At 41.4% G+C, this 27136-nt stretch overlaps 1 protein-coding gene across 2 annotated transcripts in view; it reads left to right on the forward strand.

The window, feature by feature from the left end:
* The window catches only part of PGM1 (phosphoglucomutase 1), a 426650-nt gene that overhangs the window by 204743 nt on the left and 194771 nt on the right, over positions 1–27136 (forward strand). For both annotated transcript variants that reach the window (XM_044085557.1, XM_044085556.1), the window contains exon 4: positions 12681–12806. In XM_044085557.1, coding sequence (XP_043941492.1) covers positions 12681–12806 — 126 coding nt within the window. The remainder of the gene's footprint in view (positions 1–12680; positions 12807–27136) is intronic.

A 27136-nucleotide genomic window follows, 5' to 3' on the forward strand; every position in this document is an offset into this window, starting at 1 on the left:
CATTGTATTGTGAATGTTAATAAACCCCATCATGAACTTGAGCAAGCCAAGGAGTCTGATCGTATAGGACGAAGATGGTGACAGTAAGCCATAATTGAAATCTTTGTAAATAGCAAGTGAAAATAAGTAAGGATATCTTGTAGTTCATGCTGGTTGTGCATATGTCAGCTGAAAACTATAAAATTAATTTAAACTGAGAAGAAACTCATAATGGAATAATTGGAACCAGAGTTGTAGACCAAAGTCCAGATCAGTAAGGTCAAATGAAAGAAAATGGTGAACATTGTATGGTCAATTTTCAGAAGTCAAAACCAACAATAAAATAGGAACCAAGTAAAGGTAGGTGCTTAAGTCATTGAACGGGAGAAATCTGAAAGTCCAGTTGAAAGTTGAAACAGTGGTGGAGGAGAAAAAGCAATAGCTTCACATATCTTAATATAGCTTCTTAGCTGCCCTCTTAGTGTTCTCAGGAATGATGTTGAGACCATGAAAATTGCTTGAATGAGCACAGAAAATAAGCATTGAAAAAATTAAAGATTCATACCACTCTGTTACTTGCCTAACTCTGAGTAACCCACAGCTGCCAAACATCATGGATGGCTAAGGAGAACTACAAAGTTTCCCAATGTTTAGTGTAATTCTTACAATAATTCTGGGAAACACACTTTTTTGAAGCCACAAAGAACTGCTTAATAAGCTACGTTTTAGGACACGGCAAGGAAGAATTAGTCAAAAAATGCACTTACTGCTCAGTCACTCTAGGGTTGTAGGGCTTAGCATGACTCCACAAGGATGGGCAAAACACTCAACATGCAAGATGTGGTTGTGGGATGTATGCAGTAGCCAAACTGTTCCATGCAGATTGGCTAAGCCACAAGACAAATGAAAATGAGCTGAAGTACATAACTCAAAAGACAGCCACACCCCATAAAGGGGGAAAAAAGCTGAGCAACAGGTTGTGAGCTTCTAAAACAGTAACACAAATGGGACAGTCATCAAAAGCTCTGCTATTTGTGCCCTTTCTATTTCATAGGAGCTTCTAGAAATGATGAGCAGATGTATCCTGCTATAATCAGCCCCCACTGAAGTAAAAATATTTACCAAGAAACCCAATAACATTTTTAAAACCCCTTTATTAACTTTACACAGAGTATTAAGAGTCCCTAACTTACTGATAAGGGGAGCTGGAGGATGGGACATGAAATACAAGGACATCTTCAAAGTACTAAGAATGTATACAGTTGAGCAAAATGAAAGGGAGAAGAAAAAGTAAATATTCTGATATGGAGATGTGCATAATCATAGATGAGGTAGGTCTGATACGGAGATGTGCACCATCGTAGATGAGGTAGCTCTGATACAGAGATGTGCACCATCATAGATGAGGTAGGTCTGATATGGAGATGTGCATCATCATAGATGAGGTAGGTCTGATATGGAGATGTGCATCATCATAGATGAGGTAGGTCTGATACAGAGATGTGCATCATCATAGATGAGGTAGGTCTGATACAGAGATGTGCATCATAGATGAGGTAGGTCTGATACGGAGATGTGCATCATAGATGAGGTAGGTCTGATATGGAGATGTGCATCATCATAGATGAGGTAGGTCTGATACGGAGATGTGCATCATAGATGAGGTAGGTCTGATATGGAGATGTGCATCATCATAGATGAGGTAGGTCTGATACGGAGATGTGCATCATCATAGATGAGGTAGATAGTGGAGGAGGATATGAATAATTTGGTACAATGCTACTTGTTGGAACTCCATCAAATATGTGAACTGCTGAAGTAGTGAAGGGGATTGGTATATCTAAGAGTGATGAGGATATTGTACAACTAAGAATGGGAAGGGAGAGTTGTAGTTCACTGCTTAATTTGGTCAAGATCATTGAACTTTGTTGGCAAAGACTGCCTTTGTACATCTAACCAGAACATTGCAAGTAGAAAAACACTAATGCATGTACAGCTTTTCTTCAACTTCAGACTAGGAGAAATTGATAAACTCCAACAACAGGAACCACTAGATGAAATTAATTTGCCACTTTATTGAATGACCTAGGTTTCGTCTCAATCTGTGAAATGAAGTGGCAATTGAGATTAGATGCCACAAATTTCCCAGGCATCAATGATAGTGTAAGCACAGCTCCTAAAGTTAAAGCATATTTTAGTTAAAATAGAAACATGATAATTAGGTTTTAAATTTATTACAAGCCAATTTATATGTCAATAAGTTCTGGAATGACATAATTATAATTGTAATGGTGGGCATTAGTATTGTACATATGTATTTTTGCAGTGTGTTTTTTGGTAATGTTTTTTAAAAATGTTTTTAAATATTTTCATAATTTTTGAGTATGTATTAATTTGCATGGAATAATTGTGTTCATGTGACTCAATTAATTGAATCAATTGGGAGAGGGTGGGTATATAAGGGAGTGTTGTGCATGAAAGCATTTGTTCTGAACAAGTCTTTGCCATTGAGATGAAACTTAGGCATCGTTCAATAAAGTGGCATATTAATTTCATCTAGTGGTTCCTGTTGTTGGAGTTTATCAATTTCTACTAGTCTGTGGTGGCTGTTTGTGAATTCTCCAATTTTGAGTTTGTCAGGTTTTCTTCAACTTCCACAAAAGAACCAGCCCATATTGCTGTAACACATTAACCCTGACTATGGAAAGGCATGCTGAGCCAAAACAGAGGCTCCTTTTAACCAAAAATCTGATCTGTACCTTGATGGTAGGTGGAAAGCCACTTAACCAGACAGTACTCTGGGATCACCCATGACATGAGGCCTTGACTAGTGTCTTTATCTGGTTAACAAATAAATGAAAAAAATGAAGGGCAGAAAACTACCATAACAGTCAAGAGAAACATATTGTAGTATAGGCTATTAAACTGCCTACTCTTCAGCAAACATGTTGGTGTTTATGCATTTGTGGTTCTGCTTCCTGTGTACCAGCAAATGACAAATTTGTTTTGTTTATAAGGAAGAAGGCTTTCTTTTTTATTCCTGCTCCATTGTGTTGAAACTCCTGGTAGTGTTGATTATTGTAGTTTTTGCACTGATATGCCTTGGTAAAGGCAGCAAATAGGGCTCCCTGTTTTCTTTTTCTGAAGCTACAATTTTCTGCTGTTCTGAGTGCATATGAATGATCTATGAAAGATAATCCCCCCCTCCAAAAAAAATATATGGTGCTGACATTAGTGTGCTTGTTTTTCTGGCTATCTATTTCTAGTAATGAAGACCATCTTTAGGTGCAGCTGTGCTTTTTTGCTGTTTTTCATACCCTGCATGTATTTTTTTTTTGGGGTGGGGGGCAGTTATGGATATCCAGTACTCAATCCTGAAATTGTAGACAAATGCTTTGTCTGCTGCTTTTACCTACTAAACCTTATTCTGTCCTTTAAAAGCACAGGCACACTTTCCTAGACTTTCCTTTAAATTACATGGATGGTATTTTTCCCATCCCCAAAACTAAAACCAATATAATGATAATATTGGGAATGTCCAGTCCTCGGAGTGATTTGCTCTGTTCTGGACACTGGCATGAGCATAAATCTCTATACATTACATGCAATAAGTAAAATGCTCCTCAGAAATGCTGTTTTGGATTCTACTAGCTATTGTAAAAGATGGAGGCATGCTGGTTTAATGCTGACCCCATTTAAATAAAATCTACTGGTTCTACATAACTGAAGCAAAAGCTTTTTATGTTAAAGCAATTCAGTAGCAAAGTATAGAGCCACAACTCTTCGAGGTCTGTTGCTACAGAATAGTACAGTTTGAGTTGCTGACTTCAAGAGTGTTGTGTAAACAGGAGTTTGTACATTCAAGAAAGGGGATGTAAAGAATGCTCCTACAGAAAATACCTGCTCAGTTGCTTAATCTGTTTTGTAATAACATGGTTTTGCAGGAACCTGGCTGAATGACACAGGAAATGGATTCCTGAGTATGCCACCCAGCTGATTGAGTTTCTATGAGCAGATTTGGCACTGTAGGAGCCAGGTGTGGTTTGGGTTAAATGAAGGAGTGTGGCCTACCTGACTCACCTAGTGGAGGGTGAGTTTTAGCACACTGGGTGATGTTAACTACCTAGTGGAATACCAGGAAGCTCACTGCTCATATCTTGGGTGGTCGGGTGTGAATGCTTGGTTGGAACACCCCCTCTTGCACAGGTAAGGAAGGATGGCCACCACTAGCATCCTATTGCACACAGTTCCCCCTATGCCTTGCTAGGTGCATGTTTTAGCATGTGGAGAAACCAAGATTGCAGTGAATGGGATAAAACATTTCAGCACCCCCAAGCCCATTAGTGGTATTACAGGTGCCTTATCCTCTATTGGTCATTCACTGCTGGACACTGTTTATCGCAGGTCTCAATGTCAGACCTTCAAAGTAAAATGTTAACTTTCAAGAGTGGAATAAAATCAGGAAATAGTAGTTGCATTCCTTTTATAGTCTATTATCTGTGCCCCCTTTCCACTGCTGACCAAGTGTTGTCATGTCCTCTTAGAACAACTTACTAAAATATGTATTTCTTTATTTTCTGAAAATAAGTATTTTTCTTATTTGTTGTGTAGTGTTCCTGTTGTGTTGTCAATAGAGACTGCCACATGTTAACCCAACTCATTTATGTATAGCATTTTCACAGTCACAAACTGCTGCTGTTTACACGGTAATAGAGGGTTTGTTGGCTTACACTTGTGATAGAAACTTGGTAGCAGTGCAGATGTGTGCATGTAGCAAGCTCGTAGTTATGAATGATATTTTGAAATATGTGGATTATTGAGTCTGAAAGTTACCCACATGTAATAGCTGTGTAGAACATTACTTTGGGAACATTGATCTAAAATTTAGAGTATGGCTACAAATTTGGTTAGAACATAGGATCATGGGAGATTACTAGGCTATCGACCCGGAGGTCATTTTAACTCTAGCTATTTCAACCCAATGTAATACCATAGAAGTACTAGGCAATACCCAAGACTGCAGTTAGTGATGACTGCCAATGTCCAGGAAGGTTGTGGGCACTATTCCCGGGAAGAACTTAATGCCCATCCACTCGTCCAGGTTCCTCTTGAACTGTGTCATAGAGGTGCTGTGTTTCACATGAATTGGTAGCCTGTTTCAAAGACCTAGCATTTGCTGAGAGACGGATCTCTCCCTCTAGCATGAACTGTTTAAGTCACAGGCCATATTGTCCCTGGAATGGGTAGCCCTAGACCCATTTGATTTATGGATATGCAGTAAGTTCATTAGGTCTGGGTCTTGGATTGCTCTGTAGGCCAAGCATAAGTTTCCCCTAAGAAGTCTGTACGATACAGAGTATAGTAACAGGGACTTTAGTCTGTCTAAGTGTGTAAGGCACATGTTGGAGGCCCTTGATCTTTATTAGAAACCTCTGATGTCTAATTGCTGCAGGTGCTTAGAATGGTACATACAAAATGGGACATTGTACTCTATTATGGGCCAGATAAGTGCAGAGTATAGGGGGGGTTATAACTTCTTTTTTTCTCAAGTTGATGCCTTTGCTAATCAAGTGAGCTATGTGGAAAGCTTTCCTTACAATGGTAGACACATGGTGGTCGAAGTTAAGGTCGCTGTCAACCTGTGATCCCAGGTCCCTTACCACTTCATGGGTACTTGGGGTATTGTTGATTTGATAGTGTGAAGGGACATTGTTTTTGCCAAAGGGAATGATGATGTATTTCTTTGCATTCAATTTGAAAACCGCGGCTAATACACCAGTCATTGGTCTATGCGAGACCCTCCTGGAGTATACTGACATAATTTGCGGATTCAATTATTGCACCAAGTTTGCAATCATTTGCAAACTTGGTTAGCTACAGCCCTTTGGTATATGCTTCTCAGAACTACAGGTCAAAACTAAACAGTAGGGGGCCCTGCACTGACCCCTGTGGCACCCCATTGGTGACCGGTCTGCTGGTTTATGTGGAGTCACCTACTTTGATAGTGTCTGGTTTGTGAGCCAGTTGACAACACATCTTACAATGAAGGGGGTTACATTCAGTTTGCTAAGTTTATTGGTAATGCCCGAATGTAGGATTGTGTCAAAAGCCTTCGCCAAGTGGAGGTATGCTGTGTGCACAGATTTTCCCTCATCCGTGGCCCTGGTCGCACTTTCAAAACAATCCACCAGATTTAACAAGCAGGATGTGCCGTTCACAAAGGTGAATTGGGTAGGATCCAGGGTTTGGACATCACCTACGTCTTTGTTTTATGAGGTCCATAATAATACGTTCTATGGCATTACAGATGAGGCTTGTCAGGCTTATGGGTCTGTAATTCCCCGGGTCTGTTGCTAGACCATCTTTATGGAGGGGAATAACTGCAGCTGTTCTCCATTCTGCAGGAACAAAACCTGTGGTTAGGCTATGATTGAAAGGGGTACTTAATGGTGATGCTAGTTCATGTTTTATCCTGTTTAGAAGACAGCCTGGGATGTCGTCCAGTCCCATACAGTCCATGGTCTTTGCTTTGGACAGTGCTTTGAGGACCTATTCTTCAGATATGTAAGGTGAGGTGGGGTTGGGGGAGGGTTTGTTTTAAGTTAGGAGGGGATAAAGGAGTGAAATTTTCACCAAACCTATCCACTTGCAGGTTCGCCATCTCTTTGGGTCAGTGTGTGTGATACCATTGACCACCAGTTCTGCACATGCTTGGGTCCTACCCTTTAGGTTATGTACATAGCTGTAAAATGCCTTAAGGTTATCTTTGGCAGTACTTGCTAGGTTTCTCTCAAAGGAGGTCTTGGAGGACTTGACAAGTTGTCTTATTTGCCTGTTGAGGCTGAGGAGGGAGTTTTTCATTGTTGGGTCCTTGTCTTTGTTTTCTTGGGCAGCAACTTTTTGTATTTATTGTAGCATTTGTTTATGCTGGACGTCCACCATGGCAGCTTGATTTTACTTGGGGCTGTGGCTTTGATTCTGTCTGGTACAGCTGAGTTTATACACTTATGCAAGTGATTGTATGGGGCTTTAGTTTAAGCTTTGGCATAGTTACCACTTTCAGCTTGGGGGTGGAATGCATTTATACCTTCACCTAGGAGGGTATAGTTTGCCTTGGTGAAGTTTTGTAGTCTCATTTCACCCTTTGTGAGTTCTGATGTTTGTGTCCATTCAAAGGTGACTGATTTGTAGTCAGTTTTAACTAATGAGGGTCCAATGGTTGCAGCAATGCACCTGTTTGACATATTGGTGAGGATCAGATCTAGAATGTTTTTCTGCTGTCAAGGTATGGGCAATTTGCTCAAAGGCATTTGAATTCACAAAGTCAAGGAACTTCTTTGCTAGCAAGTTTGGGCTAAAGTAGGTTTCCCAGCTGATGAGATAATTGAAATCCCCCATAACCAATGTGTTCAGCAAAAGTTTGATTGTCTTCAGTTTGGTTAAGAAGGCTTCATGGGTGTCGTGACCCATGGGGGTCTGTAACTTGCTAGCACTTGAATGGGGGTCTTTCCCACCATAACCTAGACCTGGAGTAACTCCACGAAGTTGTCTAGCCTAACTAGACAGGTGGTGAATTTCCCTTTTAATATAGATTGAAACACCGCCTCCTTTGGTTTTCACACATTCATTTTGCTGTCTAAAGGTGTGAAAGACATTGTAACCTTACAGGCCAGAATACTCCGAGGCCTTAAACCAGGTTTATATGACTTCACAGACATCTATATCTTCTAATGGTAGAAGTGCTTCCATCTTTACTGCTTTCATTTTTCTGAGCTAGTAAAGTACAGAACAGGCTGAATTTGCCCTTTGAATTTATCATGTGCATAGTCTGATCCATAAATTAAGTAGACTGACTTCTAGTTTATTTCAGTAGCATAGTTCCAAAATGTGGTGCTGACTTCAGTTTGTTGCCGTATGTAGAAATCATGGTGTGTATTCATATTTATTAAAATTCACTCTGAACTCTTCCTTTTGACTCTGTGTTAGTCCTAAAGCACATTGTTGCACTTGCTTTCCATTCAAAGAAATTGGGAATTCCAGGAGAGAAGTAATTGCCAGCCTTCTGTGAGAGAGAGTTATTTGTTAGTTGGCCCATGGATAATGGTGGGTTTTCATCAAATCACCAGATGGACATTGTACTGCTATTGTGCTGTATGGTTAGTTGTTTGCAAACCACACAAGTCATAGTACTGATCATAGGAAGTTATTAGGCTATTGGCCCTGAGGCCCTTACAAGCCTAGCCAAGAATTTAGCTAATGTTCCAACAAGTCAGCACCCTATGCCACTGTCCAGCAAGGACACAGGTGGAGTCCCAGAGGTGTATTTTCTGTTCCCCATCCAGTTATCCAGGTTGCACTTAAAAAGGTTTAATGAGGTACTCTGCTTTATGTGGAGAGGGAGTCTATTCCACAAAAGGGGGAGTCTCTGGGACACATCTGTCCCACCAGCAAATCCTATTGATATCACAGACCAGGTTGAGGTCACTCGTGTGGGTTACTCTAGTGGAGCTTGACTTGCGGATATGCAGCAGTCCCATCAGGGCGGGGTCTGAGATTGCTTTGTATGCCAGACAGGGGTCACCTCTGAGGAGTAGGAGACTGAGTAGAGGGACAGGGCTTTTAGCCTGTCTGTGTAGGGTAGATATTTGAGGTCGTGGATTCTCCAGGTGAGGAACCTTTGTGGTCTCTCCAGCTGCTGCATGTGCTTTGTGTGGTACATGCTGAAAGAAGCATTGTACTCAATAATCAGTCTTATAAGGGAAGAATACAGGGATGTTATGACCACCTTGTCCCTAGATGAGATATCTTTACTAATGTGGTGGGCCATGTAGAAAGCTTTCCATACAACGGATGCAATATGGTAGTCAAAAGTCTGTTTGCTGTCAACCTGGGTGCCCAATCCCTCACAACTGACTGCGTGCTTAGTGCCTTACTATCAATGTGATAATTTGTGAGGACGTCATTCTCACCTGAAGGGATGATGATGCATTTTTTGGCATTCAGTTTGAGGCCATGTTTCTGGCACCAGTCATTTGTTTGGGTGAGACCCTCTTGGAGGATGCCCACATCACTAGGGGAACTGATAACAGCACGCAGCTTGCAGTCATCTGCAAACTTAGTCAGCCATAGCCCACTAGATTTAGCCTGCACCTCTGAGAAGTATATCCCAAACAGCAGAGGCCTCAAGACCGATCCCTGGGGTACACTGCTTGTTACTGGTCTACTACTTGAGGTGGCTTCCCCTATTTTGACTAGGTGGGTTTTGTCATTGAGCCAGTTTACTACCCATCTGGTAACATATGGATTGATGCCTAGTTGAGAGAGTTCATCTATTATACCTGAGTGGGGAATAGTATCGAAGGCCATGGCCAGGTTAAGGTAGGAGGTGTGAAGGACTTCCCCTCATCTATGCCCTTGGTGACAGTCTCAAAGAAGTCGACATGGCATGACTACCCCTTGACAAAACCAAACTGAGGGGGATCACGTGTCTGGAGGTTGCCAATGTCCTTGTTAATGAGTTCCGTGATCTGCTCCATGGCCTTGCAGATCAGGCTAGTTAGGCTGATGGGTCTGTATTTTTCTGGATCAGTGGATGCTCCATCTTTGTGGAAAGGGATGACAGTAGTTGTCTTCCACTCTGTTGAGATGAGGCCAGTACTCAAGCTTTGATTGAATAGGGTGCCTAATGGTGCTGCAAACTTTTGCCTGAGTTCATGTAGGATGCAGCCTGGGATGCTATAAGGTCCCATGAAGGCTGTATTTTTTGTCTTTGAGAAGGAGTGATTACTTGCTTCCTAGAGATAAGGAGAGGGGGGTCAGTACTGGGAATGTCCTGTTTTATTGATGGGGGGGGGGGGGGCAGAGGAGTGAAGTTTTCACTGAACCTGCCTGCCAGTAGATTGGCTATATCTACAGGGTTTGTGTATGTGGTGTCCTTGACTACCAGTTCTGAGCAGATCTGGGTGCTTCTCTTGAGATTGTGGACACATGTGAAGAAAGTCTTATGATGGTCTTTAGTAGATGTGGCCAGTTTGCTTTGGAGGATTTCACTAGCGCTCTTATTTACTTGTTCAGGCTAAGGAGAGATTGCTTCCAATTAGACACCTGCTCCTTCTTGGTCCTGGACAGCAATTTTTTCCTTTTATTATAGAGCTTATTTATTGTAGATGTCGACCAGACAGGCTTACTTATCCTTGAGGAGGATGATCTTGTCCTGTCTGGTATTCCTGATTCCATGCAGCTATATAAATGCTCATATAGTACTTTGGTGTAGATTTGGACATATGTTCCAGTTCCTGTGGAGGAGGAGGGGGCTGTGAAGCTATTTATACCTTCCCTCAGGAGGCTGATATCAGCTTTGCAGAAGTTTTTTTTGTTTGACGCTAGCTAGGAGGGGGGTTCGGGGGAAGTAGTGATATTGAAAGTGACTGCTTTGTGGTTGGATCTTGCCAGGCATGATGACACTGTAGGGATGCTGCAGTGGTTACTCATGTTGGTTAATACCAAGTCATGATATTTTCACCTCTTGTGGGGGTGTCAACCAACTGGTCGAAGCATTTGCATTGATGAAATCAAGCAGTCTCTGAGCATTTGTGTTTTGGTGTGAGTATTTCTTCCAGTCTGTGGTTGGATAGTTAAAGTTGCCCAGGATCCGGGTAAAGGGTTAAATCTTGATAGATTCAAAGAAGGTGAAGTGGGCATCTTGAGTCAGAATTGGAGGCCTGTAACTAGCTATGATTTGAATAGGGGTCTTGTCAGTTGTTAACTACACCTGGAGTATTTCCTGTGCATCATACTTTTTGACCAGCCCAGAAGTGTGCATGTCTTTTATATATATTGCAACTCCACCTCCTTTTGTTTTGTTGCCCACAGTTCGGGGTCTGAATGAATGATAGGATGAGTAACCTGGTATGGCTGGGGTGCTCTCTGCAGCTTTGAACCAGGTTTCTGTGACTGCACAAATGTCAGCTTCTTCCAGGGTTAAGAATGTTTGCAATGAGTGCAGTTTCATGTTTAGACTCCTAACATTTAGCAGCATGACCTTTAATTTATGTTTTGATGAAATTTTCATGTTGGCAGTTTTGACCTCATGGCATTGCCTAAAAAAAGGCACTATGGGGGAAACGAGAGCCTTTGCCAGGAGCCTGAAGCCGAAGGGAGACAGATGCAGCCCATCTCTGGCAAAGCATCGTGGCTTGTCAAGCATGTCATCCCAGGCTCTCAGGTATTTGGAATCCCCTTGGAATGACACCAGAAACTATGCCAATTGTTAAGTCATTAATTTTCTGTTTGCATTGAGGCATCATTCTGGGTGACTGTAGAATGCTGCTTAAGGTTAGGAACATACCTGCCTGGGGCACATACTGTGCGAGCTCGATCATGTCTCTCTTCATATAGTCCAGGGAGGTACGTCTTAAGTAATTCACTCCAACATGGACTATGACAGATTCATAACAGTACCTGTTGAGAGACTTGAATGCATTGGTGATGTGGCAGATTCTGGCACCCGACAAACAACTAACCGTGACTTTCTCCATATCCAGCCTGGTGAGGTGTACATCTCTGTGTCTCACAATGGAGTCTCCTATGACTAATATGTTGGGTTTATGTTTAGGCCTTAGTGGCTGTGAGATACAGGTGTGTGGACTATGTATGGTGTGGTGAGCAGTGGAGCTTGCATGTGTTTATGCCTTGGAGGTCTCTTGTTTGGGTATGCTATTGTTGAGGACCTCCGCATATGTGGGGATGTGTGGGGGTGTGTTGTGTGGGTGGTGTTTGAGGTGTGGTGTTCGTGTTGCCATACTTCAGTGCCAGATGTACTTGTTTGCAGGGGAGAGAGCAATGAAACTAGGTGCTTCATGTAATTGCATCTCTCACAAATTGTGTTCCTAGGTGGTAGTAGTGGAGGGTTGTCCGTGTTCCTGAGGCCATTGCTACACTGCTTCAGGATGCCCATATTGACCAAAATGGCAGGAGAAAATGTAGGAAATTGTCCATCCATATTTGTCAGAAACTGAAAGAGCTAAGAGGGTAAAGGGGGATGTCTAAGAGTAGTACTACTAGATGATAACAAGTGCCTCTATGGGAAAACTTGTAGATGGAATACCTCAAAAAGGGTTAAAAACCATCCAGCTGAAGCTCTGGATGCTACAGACCTGTATCTAGACTAGGCTACTAAATTTTAAGGTTAAGAACTCTGTAAGAAAAAAACTCCCAGTGAAGCACATCACTTTCAGTCAAAAGAATAGAACTCACAGTATGAAAAAAGTTAAACAGAAATAAAATGCAGTAAAATACAGTTAAACAGTAATGAATTACAGGAGAGTAATGAATTATAATTAATCAGTAGACTGCTTTGAAACAGTAGCTCACAATCACAACAGTAACAGACAGCACAAATAAAGCAGCCATTCAGTAGAATGTTGTCATCCAGTTTAGTGAGGCTGCCAACAAGCAGTTGTAAATACGGCAAACTAAATGCAGTTGAACTCCTAAGCAGAAGTAGCAAAATGACTTGGAAAGAGGTAGTCCCCCCCCCCCCCCCGAGATGTGCGTTAATACCAATGAACAGTGCAAGAACTCTGTGAGAAGTATTGCAGATTTCTGACTTGTCAGAACAGGAATGGGATAATGCTCTATATTTAATAAATCTGAAACTATAAATTTGCACACACAAATCTATGCCTTCTTTGCAATTCTAGTTGAGATCATCGATCCTGTGGAAGCCTATGGCAATATGTTACGGAACATCTTTGACTTTAGCATACTCAAGGAGTTGCTCTCTGGACCAAACCGCTGGAAGATTAGGATAGATGCCATGCATGGAGGTAAGAAATTTAGGTTTATTATTTTGATGCTAAATAGTTAAATTCTATCCCTTTTCTTTTTATGTCGGTTAGCCTCTGACTTATTTTTTTTACTGTTTTCCTTTAGCTGTGGTGTTTGTATTTAACATGGCTAGAAGCTGGTTTGGGTTGCACAGCACATCTGTGGGTGATATAGGCTTTGTAACTTTTCCAGAGCAGTTGTCCTTGTGACATTTGTTGCAATAGAATTGGAATTAATACTGTTTTTGACATGTTTTGTGTATTTCTTTAGAAAAGTCAAGTTATTCTGGAGCATTTCTCCCCGGGCCTCCGCTGAAAACAGGATCTGTGGAACCTAGTCGAACATTCCCGGTCAACAAATGTTAAATAAATAAAATAAAAAAAATAAATATTAAAGATCCAACTATCATTTCTATTTCCTTTACGATATTTAGAATTTTATTTACATTGGAACTAGATTTTGATTTTCATTTCCTAGTAGTAGTCATTTATTTATCGATTTGATTGCAGTTAAAATCATTTAACTTGGAAAGACCTTACTGTCTTTTTGCAGTTCAGATCCACTATCCCAGCTCATAAGAATCCTTTCCTTAGTTACAGCCATTTTGTTCCCCTGATATTTCTGTCAAAGTGCTCTACAGGGAATTTTTAAACTCTTCCAACTTGTTACATTGCCAAAAACTATTTCCAATTACCTTTCTTTCCCCATCCCACTTCCAGAATTTGTGGTCTACCTGAGGGAAAAAAGCTGGTAAAGATACTTTGGGGTGGGGAATGGGGTACAAGAATACCTATGCAATCACTTACAAACAAAAATCCTAAACATTGTTGATTTTGGAGCCTTAAACATTCTTTCCATTGTTCCTTTGGAAATTGCCATTCCATTCTCTCTTACTAGCTTTTCCTCTTTTGATTGCTCGTTATCGCTGTCTTTTATATGCGTTACTAATTACACCTTTTAACAGCAGTATCTGTTATAGATTCAGCTAACAACCATACCAGAGCTGGTCTTTCAATTATCAGTCTGCTATCTCTATGTGCCTATACTTTATCGCTTCTGTATCATAACATCGACAGCTTAGGTTGTCAAATCCTAAAACATTGACACCTAAGCGTCGAAAGCTAACAATAGCGAACGGCCACATCATCGCATTCTTTGCTCGGAAAAGTATTCGGGTGGTTGTCCGTAAACAAAATAAAAACACACACCCAAACATAGTGGGGGGCTCCACCCCCCAACTAAATATACCAACTCCGAGAGCGCTCTACATTGAGGAAAGGGCAAATCCCCTGATAATGGCCATGCAAATTCTTTCCCCGAGGAAATAATTCGATGATGTGGCCGTTTGCTATTGTAAGCTTTCGACGCTTAGGTGTCTGATTCAGCATTCGACAAACTGAGCTGTCAACAATTCAATAGGAACCCACTATATCAATCCCTGATAGGGAAGCTGTCTCTAACCTGCAGTCCAAACTTCAGCCTAGCCTCTTCCCCATTTTTTTACTTTTCATTTCTGAGATATTTGCTCTCAGTACCTTGATTCCTTTACTGATTTTCCTCCAGTAATTTCAACCCTTTCTTGTCTGTTTTGTGTACTCGTACTTGCAAACATCCCTATTGGCAAAATCTCTTTTTTCTCCATTCCCACACTGCTTTAGTTCTTAAAATACTTCTTCTTTATGAATATAATATTCTGTATGGTTATTTTCCTTAAGGACTTGTATACAAAATCCTAGGCTGTCTTCATATGAAACGTCCCCCCAGTTCAACGTCATTCTTTTCCACTTTGATAACCTTCTGGTTGAGCTACATATAGGAGTCTTAGCCATGTAGTTTGATTAAATAAGCGTAAACCAGTTCTTTGGAGAGAATCAGCTTTTCACACTTGAATCTTGTCCTCCTCTCTTTAATAAATTCCTTCAGCTCATTAGTAATCATCCATAGCTTCTCCATTGGTTGGCAGGAATATGCCTGACCTGCATAAGTCTAAGGGGAACTAAGATTTTCACTGTTTTGTTACTATCCATATTCATAATCAAGAACTTGTCGTTTCTCAATTTTTGTATTATTTTTTTAGTTTCTTCCTACTTATCCTTAGCTGCCTTAACAGAATCCTTTGTAATCCATATGCCTAAACTTATGATAAAGTATTTGAGTTTTGCTGAACCAAATCATGTATAGGTATATAGTTTACCTCTATAGTCTTTTGCTTTCTCTTCATTTACATTATATCCCAAAAAAGACTTGAAACTGTCTCACAGACTTGAAAGACCTACATGCATTTTTGTGGTTTTATTAAGTATGAACAAATATCTGCCAATAACCCTGAGTTATGCTGTAGTTGTGTCCTTGAATTTGTGAATCCCTTACTTTGCTAACAACTGTAAATGTTAATCAGAAACTATGAGGAAAGAGGACATCCTCTCTGGCTGCTCAGTTCAAATACAGCTTGTCCAAGAGGAACCCTCCAAACTTACTGCTTGCCTCTGACCCTTTATATATGCTCCTAATCAACCCTATTCTGCAAATCTTGTCACTGCCCTAGTAATAATCAAAACACCTTCTTTGCATCAAGACCCATGAGCAGTGCTGATGTTTTCATGTTCTGTTAATCACACTAATCCATATACATCAACTTCGGTATTCTCTTAGTTAGTATAAACATTTTTTATAGTCATGGTTTAAAACTGAAACTGGTATATATGAAGCAGAAACTCCTTAAGGAGAATAACCATACCGGATATTTATATTTGTAAGTAGGCAAAAGTATTTTAAGAATTAAGGCAGTCTGGGAATGGAGAAAGAAGATTTATTTTTGTTAATGCAGCCTCCACAGCTTTCTTCTAAGGTGCTGATACCTGCCCCCCCCCAACCTTTAAAATATTATTAAACTGATCTTTCAAGATATATATCACTTGTTCCTCCACAGAAATATCATCTTGTTCCTAGAGACATCCTTGTTTATTCATCACTGTTTTTATTGCATCTGTCCCTCTCTTCACTATTAATTGTTGCGCTGTCTGTAATCTTGGCATAATCACATTTTCCATAAATATTTCTATTTATATCTTTTATTGGTATCCAATTCCCTCTGCTTTATACAGATTTCCATAAAATTTAAAAAAATATATGTACTGCCTCTGTAAGATTTTTCTTATCATAGGCTCCCTAAGTTTGGCTGTAACTTTTCACTTTCTGTTGCTTAAGCTATTGTGTCTAAAATTTTTGTGCTCCAGAATTGTAATAAAGTTGCTTAACAGCAATCTTTCAAAACTCCTGCATATCTGTATAAGCCTTATTTTCCTTTAGTGCTCTGCAGTTACTCCTGTTCTCTGAAATACCCTACTGTCATACTTTAACCCCTTCCATTTCTTCTCTGATTTCTACCTTATTTTTAAACATTTTCATTTTGTCATTCTCAGTAGATATCTCTTCTCAAGTAAATTTTCTTCCCTGATAACTCTTAATCACATCCAGTAACTCTTCCTTAAATTCTTCTCTTAAATGCAAGTAGGAAGGTGCTAGTGCCTAATTTCTGCATTGTTACTTTACATCATTTTTATTAAGACATGATCTGCTATTTGTTTCAAAACAAGTATGCATCCTCCTGTAAAACATAATTTCTATCCAGTCTAGCTATATTTATTCTTTGGGAATACTATGTAAATTAAGTTTCTGCTACTGAATTCACGTCTTCCATAACAAATATTCTCGTACTACAGCAATCAGGCAATTGGTGCAAAGGATTAAGGCGGTGAGTTGCAGTTCCTGTGGTACAGGGTTTGATTCTTTCAACCCTCATTTGCCTATTGTGTGACCCTGAGCAAGTCACTTAACCAGAATTTGCTCTCGGGTTGCCCCTAAAAAGGGACCGTGTCCTGTTGGTCTACCTAGTTATCAATGGGTGTTAAATCCATCCTTTTTTCCCATTCTAAGTTTCTGATTCATCCTTACTATTGCAAATTAGGTTCCTGTTCCTACTTGTAAATAATCCCTGCATATTTATTTTCCAAAATTCTCCTAAGTTCTGTAATAGTTTGATATAATGTATATAAAAGTCAGCATAATTCTTCTTTCCTGCCAATAACCTCTTACTATTACAAATCTAAAATTGTCTTATTTTTTTCCTCTATCAGCAGTGGAGAACCTCTCGCAAAAGGTAGCATTACTCCCCTTTTCCTTTGACATCCATCGTAGTAACAGGGACAATCTTTTAATTCACTTTCTGATTTCTGTCCAATTGAGTCTCCTTTAATGTTGCTGTTTATACCCTAGACTTTTATAGTTTGCTTTTAGTCTGTACCTGTAAGGTCAGTTACATTCCATGTTAATATTGACAAAAATAGTCATTATGATAAAATGATATTACTTTCACATATTTACATAACTGTACTTTTGAATATATGTTTCTGACTTGCAGTTTACGTGGATACATTAATGCCTTTCAGGCTAATCTTGTATACGTTTTCTTTTTACCTCTGTCTAAACCTATATTATGTTTTCCCAGAAATTTCTGTACAATTAAAGCATCACACACACATACACACACACACACACACACACACACACACACACACACACACACACACACACACACACACACTTTTTTGAAAACTACTGCAACCTCTTTTAATGCACAGCAAATGCACAGACATATATGCAGTTTCCAAAAAGGATGTTTATCATCCAAGTAGGGAATGGTTGTCATTCATAGTCTTGGTGCCAGCTGTTTTTTTTTCCCCTTCATCATTGGCTCCAGGTACTTTGGCAAAAGGTTTAGTGCATAGGAGATTGGCTCTTTCTCCAGCAAGAACAAGCACCTGTTCCACCAGTTCCCCCTGTAAACAGTTGAAGCTGAGCCTTCTGACTATTCCTCTATCTTGCCACCCCCAGGTCTGGGTTGGCTTCTTCACAGGAAAGCTTGGATGAATCCCCCCCAAGCCCACGTAAGAAAACACTGAGCAAGAGGAGGCATGTTGACTTCTCTTTGGAGTGCCTCTCCCTATACAAGGATGTTGAGGAAGGGAGGCTTTACCTCAGTCCTCCAGAGGACACTAAATTTGGTGAAATTATTTGAGGAAGAGTGGATCATATTACCCCACCTCCCCTAAGGAGATCATCCAAGAGGCCTACAGGTCCTCACCCCAGTAGCGTGAGTGGTATCCCCACTCGATAAACCTATTGATGTAGTGTACTCCAGAGTTTGGAATGAGCTTGATATCTTGGAACCAGTTCAGTAGAAGCCCAACAGAGTACTTTAAACCCCCAAGGATAGCCCCCCCCTACTGGAGTCAACAACAAGAAGTCATCTACTTCATTATATTATCAGAGGCCTCCAAACACTAGGTCCTAGGGGGCACTTATTTGTCTTACAAAGAAGGATTCCCAGATTGATATATTGGGGAAAGATGCTCACAGCTGTTGGTCATATTCTCACTCCCCCTAGATCATTTCAAAGAAACGATAAGAGGCAAAGGACATCAGATTTCAGAAGTCCCAGCTGCATTTCAGCAGAGACTCCCAGGGTAGAGGGAGGTTTCTTTAACTGTTGCCAAAGAGACAGAGGTGATCATGTCAACAAGGGTTTGAGTCCTTCCCCAGGAGTCCATGCACTATGAGTGATGGATGGTTACCACTGGGGGGGGGGTGCCGGATTGCTATTTGCATACATCTACTTGTGTGGCTGGTAATCACACAAGACAGTTGGATCAAAGGAATTGTATCCTGAAGCTGTTCAATATCAAGTTTAAAACTGTCCAGACAACTGTCCTCCCATCCACCTTTAGTGCCATTCTAGTAGAAGAGGGCAGCTCAGCAAGAGATGAACCTGTTTGAAAGAGCAATCTAGAAAGTCCCATTAGTGGTATCTGGACCATCTCTGGACATTAATTTCTTCGTGGTGCCCCAAAACACTCTTCCTTAGTGGCCACTTAGTTCACTATTAAGCAATGTAAGCCATGATGGCATGAACAATTTGAAACCACTTTTTTATGAGCTATTGACACCGTATTGGTCTACATTTCGACCTGACATCCACATTTCTTGGAATATCTATCCTGCAGTTGCCCATGAATTAAATACACAAGTACTTCTAACCCCAGAGTTTGCCAAATCTTTCTTGATACTTGCCCATTTTGGGTCAGACGTCTTAATTATTTCATATGGTTGGGGTATGAAACAAAAAATTGTCATTGTGGCCACCAGATTAAAAGCAAGGACCCACACTGGCATAGTCTGTACTGTCTCGGGAATTAGCACAATGTCATGCACTGGCACAAGTGCCAGAGATTCAGGCCTTCCACACTCTGCCAAAAGAAAAGTTCCTGGCATAGCTTGCAACCAGAGAAATGGGAATTGAGTGCTCCCACAGGAATATTTGCAGAGGATGCATTATATATCACGGGGATTAAAGCTCAGACGTTGGGGGCCTAGCCTTCCTCCAGTTGAGCTGATTTCCAGAACAGCATTTCTATCTTTGCAGGTACTGAGATCTTGCTTCACTGCAAAGTATTTGTCTGCTCCAGCCCTTGACTTTCACAGCATGCATAGGGCCCAGAAGAAGCCCAGCCTCAGAGTCCACCTTGAGAAATGTGTCCCAGTTTGCTGATGCGGCTAGTCCTCCAGTTCATAGGTGCACAATAGGCTGTTCATCCTGTGGGTTATATTGATCCTAGCCAACTGTCCCTCCCATTTACAAGACATGAATTAATATCCGACATCAGTCTGGTTTTGACCTCTTTCCATAAGGGATAGAGGAGCCAAACCAGGGATATACTTAAGATTGCCTATCCAGTCGTCCAGGTAAAGGGTCATGGAGCTATTCTTCTAAACCTCTAAGGGGGGGGGGTCTGTTCCATAAATGAGGAAGGTATACTCACTGAAAAATATCTATTCCATCAACAGGTCCTGTCTAGGTCCCTTGAGAATGTGTTTGGGTTGGTATGGTTACATAGGATTGTATCTTTCTGAGATCTGTAGGATAGGCAGATATTTTCTCTCAGTATTCTGCAGGAAATTAAAAGGGTGAGACCACTTTAAAGCAGTCAGAATAACTCAAGAAGGGGCATACCCTTGATTTTTTTTTTTCCTTTGGTAAAAGTGTTGTACTCTGACAAGCTGGTCTATATACTTAGCCATTTACATACTAAATTTGTTTTATATATTATGTCATTGGTCTGATTTAAAGTAGGGGTACATGGGTATGATTACTTCCTTGAATCTAGAAGTTGTGTCCCAGGTGATTTAGTTTGGCTATATAAAAAGATTTCCTATCATTGGTCACATGACTGTCAAAAGTTGGTGACATTCATTAACAATAAACTAAGTTCCTAATGACAGTCTATTTTGGGGAGAGGATGTTGTCCATGTGATAAGATCAGGAGTGGCCAAGTTTGCCAGAGGACACACTGCTGCTTTTATCTGGCATTTTAGTTTAAGGCCGTGGTCTGAGCAGTCCTTGTTAGCATGAGTTAGGCCATGTGGAGCATATGTTGGCCATATGGGGGGTTTAGTACTGCTCATAATTTGCAGTCATTGGCAAGCTCTGTCAGCTCCAGGCCTTTAGTGCTGCTGTAATGTCAGAAGTAGATACCAAGGAGGAGTGGTCCCAGGACTGATCCTGGAGGGACACCACTGGTAACAACTTTTTGGCTGAGAGTGTGCCTGAAACACTGACAAATTGAGTTCGGTCAGTGAGACAGTTTGCTATCAATTTTGTAACCTAGGGATTTACATTTAATTGAATTAGCTAATCAGTGATGGAATGGTATTAGAGGCTTTGACTAAGTCCATGTACACCATGTGAGCTGAACGCTTCAGTAACGTTTTCAGGAGGCAGGATCTGTCTTTAACAAACCCAAATTTGTCTAGTCCAGGTACTGAAGGCTGCCTATGTCCTTGTTTGTGATCTGTAATTTGCTTCATTGCCTTACAGATAAGGCTTGTGAAGCTGATCTATAGCTGCCTGGGTCAGTCGTGAGAATTCCTTTGTGAAGTGGTATGACTACAGCAGTTCTCCATACTTTTGACGCGAACCAGTGGAAAGGGTGAAACTGAATGTAATAAGGAGTTGGCCAAGCAGTGTCTGGTGCTGACAAGAAGACAATCTGGCACATTGTTAGGGCTCATGGAGCTAGTGTTTAGCTTTGGTGAGAGTACTTGGGACTTGCTTGGAGGTGGGGGGGCATAGGCATGCTGATATATTATGAACAATTGGAGTGGGTGGTAAAGTTTTTCAGATGAATTTGTCTGCTATTTCCTAGGGATTGCATATATGATATTTTGTATAAATTCTGAGTATTGTTGGTTGTTATTTATTGGGTTTCTGAGATAAATGAAGAAACCTTTGTAGTTATCCTTTGCACAGATGGCAGTTTGTATCTGTTCTTGGAGGATTTGATTTTGTTTCAAAGTTCTTTCTTGATGATTTTGAGCTTTTCCCTAGTTGGTGGGCTGTCTAAGTTTACTTTTATAGGATACGTTTTTCTCTTACTGTATATACTAGGATTTCACCAAATGGGTCTGTTCTTAAATTAGGTACTGTATTTGTCTTATAGGGACAAAGGCATCAATACTAGCTTGGAGGTGGATGTAGGATTTCTCTGAAAGTTTCAGCATGTGAAGCAGTTCATCTAGGTGAGGAGGGTGCTTGAAGTTCATCAAATCATCAGTTAGCTGGAGTAGATTTGCTTTAGAGTAGTCTCTGAATATAGCGGGGTTTTTAAGTGATTCTGATCTCACACCTAGAGAAAATGTTACTGTGCAGTCATCAGATATGACCAGTGACTTGTTAGTTGTGGTTCCTGTGCATAGGGGAGCTATATTTGTGTGAAATGGGCCATTGGGATTTAAACTAGCTTGTTCAAAGAGTTGGCATTAATGAAATCCAGAAATCTTTGCACATACTTGTTTCTGGTAGTCTAGTTCCCCAGTTAATGGAGGGTTAGTCACCCAAGAAGGTAGTGTTGGGCTGTGTGATGAGGAATATTTTCAGATGTGCCTCATGGTCTGCCAGCATTAGGGGGGGTACAGTACTTTGAGACTGTGCATTATTATAGCAATAACCCACGCCTGGGTGTGGGTAATGCTGGATTTACCCACAGTTGGTGTGGTTTGGTCATGAGGCGGCCGGTGGCCAAACAGCCAACCGTGGGTAAATCCAGTATTACCCACACCCAGAAGTGGTTATTATTATAATGACATTATTTAAGAAAAAAATAATTACTTTTCTTAAATAATGGCATTGTATAATGCCTCCTTGCTGCCCTTCCGCAGCTGTCTGGGTATTCTGCAGCAGTTCTGATGTACTACGCAGTACATCAGAGCTGTGGGCAAAAGCAATGGCGAAAGCAAGATCTCCGTTGCTTTTTTACAGCCTGTCTCGCTATGTTAAACAAGTTTAACATAGTGAGACAGCTTTAAAAAAAGCAACAGAGAATCTCTGTTGCTTTTTTTTGTTACCAAGCTAGAGTTAAACCCTGTTTATAGCGAGACAGCTTTAAAAAAAGCAACGGAGAAAGCAAGATCTCCATTGCTTTTTAAAGTGTCTCGCTATGTTAAATGGGTCTAACATAGCGATACAACTTTAAGAAAAGCAACGGAGATGCTCCGTTGCTTTTTTTAAAAGCTGTCTTGCTATGTTAAACTCGTTTAACATAGTGAGACAGGTTGTAACAAGCAACGGAGATCTTTCATTCTAAAAAAAAGAGTTATACTAATGGAAAAAGTCCGGGCGACCGGACCTTTTTCCATTACTATAACTCTGATTTACAACATGCATGCTGACCAATCAGCATGCACGTTTTGGAATATTAATGGGGGGTGGGGTCATTGTATAATGTTTTATCACACAAAGAATGTTGAGTAGTTCTAGGCCACTGTTCTGCATTAGAAGTCTTGAGGTAAAAATTGATTCTTAGGAACATATAGATATCCTCCCATCAGCTTCAATGCCGAATTCAGCATTGGGCCTGAAGGACTGGTTTGGCATTTAAAACCTTGCTCTTCAGGGGTGCTCACTGCTCTGAATGCATGTTTCAGTAACTATGCAGATATCTGTATTTTCAAGGGTAAGGGATACCTGTAAGAAGTGCAACTTTTTGTTTGGGCGTTTAGGATTGAGCACTGCTACTTTCTGATTTTAATAGCTGTGCTGCTAGCTTGTGGTGATGGGGCTTTTTTACCTTTTAAGAAAAGAAAGCCCTATGGGAGAAGAAACTCTCTTCCAATATATGGAAACCATGAAGAAAGAGATGCAGACCATCCCTAGCAAAGCAGAGGTAGGGTTATCAGCCATCTCATCCCAGGATGACATTTATTGAATTACCCTGGAATGACACCAGTGGTTAAGTCGGTCTTTAAAGTCCATTGTCTTTTGTTTGTATTGTGGCTTAATGACTAGTAGGATACTGCTCAGTACTAGTTTCACTCTGTTTCCAGATGCATATTCAGAGAGCTCCATCGTGTTCCTCTTCATATGATTCAAGTAGTGGCACCTCAAGTCATTCACTCCTGAGTATACCATGATCAGTTCATGTGTGTACCTGGGAGGAAGGGACTTGAATTTTTAAGGCTTTAGTGACCTTGGGTATCATGGCACCTGAGAGAAAACTGACTTGCCCTGTCTTTGCTCAGCCTGGAGAGTGGAGCATTTGTCTAACTATGGAGTCCCCTATAACCAGGACATTACCAAATGAGCTAGGTTGGCCTTCTTGTGTTAAGGGCTTTTGCATGCTATTTATGTAACCTCAGTTGATGTCTTATTCCCTGTAGTGCCTGAGCAAGTTGCATGTTGGATGTGAGTTGATGAAGCTGGGTTGGGTGCATGGGGTACATTTGGAAGTTTAGGCTGATGCCTAGTCTTCTGAGTTGCTTGGCCAAAGCTTGACTGACCTGCCTGATGATCCAGTGAACAATCTGTTGAGTAATGTCAGGGTGTTCTTCGTGTTTCACTGTTGCAGTCATTACATTTGGGTTATCTGCTTGCAGTAGCCCTCAGTTGGCCTGATTAACAAAGTCTTGGGTCCTGCTTCGGTTGCTGTCCCTTCTTCCATGACTTCAGGTCATCAGGGGTATAAAACATGCAGCCGACGACATTACATCAGTCTTTCTTGCTATGCGATGCCCGAAGCAGAAGCAGTTTGCAAGTGCCGATCGGCCGACTCCTGAAATTTCCGTTTTCGAGTTTCAGAACCGAAGTCTTCAACTAAAGCTAAGTACCCCGTTGGGGAAACTTTTTTTCTTGCTCTTTACCGATATCAGTAAAAGTTAATAATTGCATTACTTATGGAAAGCAAATACCTTACAAAGATTTTCATTCATACTGTATTCCTTGCCTAGGCCCTGACCAATGACGTACCTTGCTGTCGGTTTTGTGCTTTATTTAATCAGCACACTATCAGTCGTCAGTATATTTTCACTTCTAAATACTTCGGTTCTCTGTTTAATTATCCAGAAATGTCATCGGTTAGCCACCCGACTACTGGGATTCCGAAAAAATGCAAAGATAAAGACCGAGACAAGTCACCGATGTTCAAAGCTGCCGACGACGCTTCTCCAAGCCAGTCACCAGTTCGCCGGTACTCGGGCACTTTTGCAGCCCCTGATTACCTGCTACTTCTGACAAGCAGGCCTCTACTGAGACCCATTCAGAGTCCGGTATGCCACGAGATGCTTCAACTGTGGAACCTGCGGTTGTCTCTACCTTGGGTGGGTCTGGAGCCACTGTGCAGGCACCGGCTTCTGAGGGTGTATTCAGGCCTATGGAATTGCATATTAAACCGACACCTCCTTCTTCCTTTAGGCCAAAATCTCGAACCATGCCTAAGAAACCGACGCCCAGGCCACATGCTCAGGCCTCTATGCCTAAAAAACAAATAAGAATGGCTGAAGATCTTATAACTCTAATCAGGGGAAGCCAACCTCCCCCTTCTAAAAGACCTAGGACTGAAGTTGTTTATGAATCTTCTGAACAGGATTCTGATTTTTCTGATCTGGATTTGCCCTTATCTACTTATGAGGATTCTGATGCAGAGGACTCTATTCCCTCTGCTTCCCCTCCAGAGGATGTTTCTTTTGGTGAGACCTTACATACTCTAAGGGAGCATTTCCACTGGGAAAGCCAGGGTTTTTCTGATTCAAAAAAGAGGCTTACTCTTGCTTCAGCATAGGCCTTTAGCTATACCTCCTGTACTAGACATTGTTGATGATGCCTTTTCAGAATCTAGTTTGGCCCTTGATTCCTTGCCTCCTGCTCCCAGAAAATCTGGCAGATATTACAGGGTTCCTGATTCTCACAAGTTCCTTTTTAAAAATCATATTGCAGATCCAGAGACTATTTCACAGGGACCCAAGGGCATTAAGGCTTCTACTGCTAAAAATCCTACCCTGATAGAGACTCCAGGGCGCTGGATAGATGGGGTGAGAAAGTTTACACTTCTGCAACCTTGGCCATTAGGCTTTAAACTGCCAGATGTCCTTCATGGATGCATCTGCAGTCATAACAAATGGGTTGTCCTGTCGTCAGGCAGCCCTTCGGTCGGCCGGATTCCAAAGTCTGGGTCCGGTTCGCTGATGTCGCATTCACCCGACGACATCCCTGCTGGTCTACGGGAAAAAGGGAATCATCCGACGCCATTTTCCTCAGTCTTTCTTGCCGCGTGCCCAAAGCAGAAGCTGTTCGCAAGTGCGGTCGGTCAGATCCAGAGATTACTACTACCGAATACTACTTCAAGACTTCTAAAAGCTAAGTACCCGTTGGGGACTCTTTCTTGCCTCAGCCGATGTCAGAAAAAGTCAATAACTGTTTAACTTGTGGGAAACAAATACCTCATAAAGATTTCCACTCTTACTGTTTGCCTTGCTTAGGCCCAGACCACGGCGTAGCAGCCTGTTCGCCTGTAAGCTTCCTTCAACCGACGAACGCTAGGCGTCGGTCGGAGTTTGCTGAACAGTTTTTCGCTCAGATTTTACAACATTATGCTGTCGGATCCTCCGACTACCCAAATTGTTAAAAAGAAAGAAGAAAGACCGGCATCAAGGTCCGCGGTTTCGCCGAAACCACGGTTAAGCAAGTCACGAGTGTCTCGGTTTCGGCCAAAACCGAGAAAACTGGTCAATCTTCAGCCGAATCCTTGACTACTACTGAGGCCCCTGCTACCTTACCTGAATCAGCCTCAGAAATTTTGCCTACAACTGTGGTTCCTAGTGATTTATCAGACACCATCCCTTTGGATGTCTCTACCCCAGCACGTGGTGCTGCTAGGCCTCCTGCAGCCATGTCTATTAAGGCCTTTACCAGGGCTAAAGCAGCTAAATCTGCTAAATCAGGGCCTGTTAAACCCCCCTCACTCAGGCCCACTTCTAGTTCACAAATGCTTACTCTGGCAGAAGATTTAATATCCTTAATTAGGGGATCCCAATCTCACCCAGACAGGGCCTCTCAGCCCCCAGAAAGAGACCTAGAGCAGAGCCCCGAGCCTGTGTCCTCTGATGATTCTGCGGATGACTCAGACATTACAGACCAGCCAGAGGCTCCTTTTTTCCAATTATGAAGATTCCGATGCTGAGGGACACCACTGGTAACAACTTTTTGGCTGAGAGTGTGCCTGAAACACTGACAAATTGAGTTCGGTCAGTGAGACAGTTTGCTATCAATTTTGCCAACCTAAGGATTTACATTTAATTGAATTAGCTAATCAGTGATGGAATGGTATTAGAGGCGACTAAGTCCATGTACACCATGTGAGCTGAGCAGCTTCAGTAGCGTTTTCAGGAGGCAGGATCTGTCTTTAACAAACCCAAATTTGTCTAGTCCAGGTACTGAAGGCTGCCTATGTCCTTGTTTGTGATTCGTAATTTGCTTCATTGCCTTACAGATAAGGCTTGTGAAGCTGATCTATAGCTGCCTGGGTCAGTCGTGAGAATTCCTTTGTGAAGTGGTATGACTACAGCAGTTCTCCATACTTTGGCGAACCAGTGGAAAGGGTGAACTGAATGTAATGAGTTGGCCAATCCGTGTCTGGTGCTGACAAGAAGACAATCTGGCACATTGTTAGGGCTCATGGAGCTAGTGTTTAGCTTTTGGTGAGTACTTGGGACTTGCTTGGAGGTGGGGGGGCATAGGCATGCTGATATATTATGAACAATTGGAGTGGGTGGTAAAGTTTTTCAGATGAATTTGTCTGCTATTTCCTAGGGATTGCATATATGATATTTTGTATAAACTCTGAGTATTGTTGGTTGTTATTTATTGGGTTTCTGAGATAAATGAAGAAACCTTTGTAGTTATCCTTTGCACAGATGGCAGTTTGTATCTGTTCTTGGAGGATTT

Source organism: Protopterus annectens, chromosome 10.part0, assembly GCF_019279795.1.
Source record: "Protopterus annectens isolate FY-2018-M chromosome 10.part0, PAN1.0, whole genome shotgun sequence".
In the NCBI taxonomy this organism is placed as follows: domain Eukaryota; kingdom Metazoa; phylum Chordata; order Ceratodontiformes; family Protopteridae; genus Protopterus; species Protopterus annectens.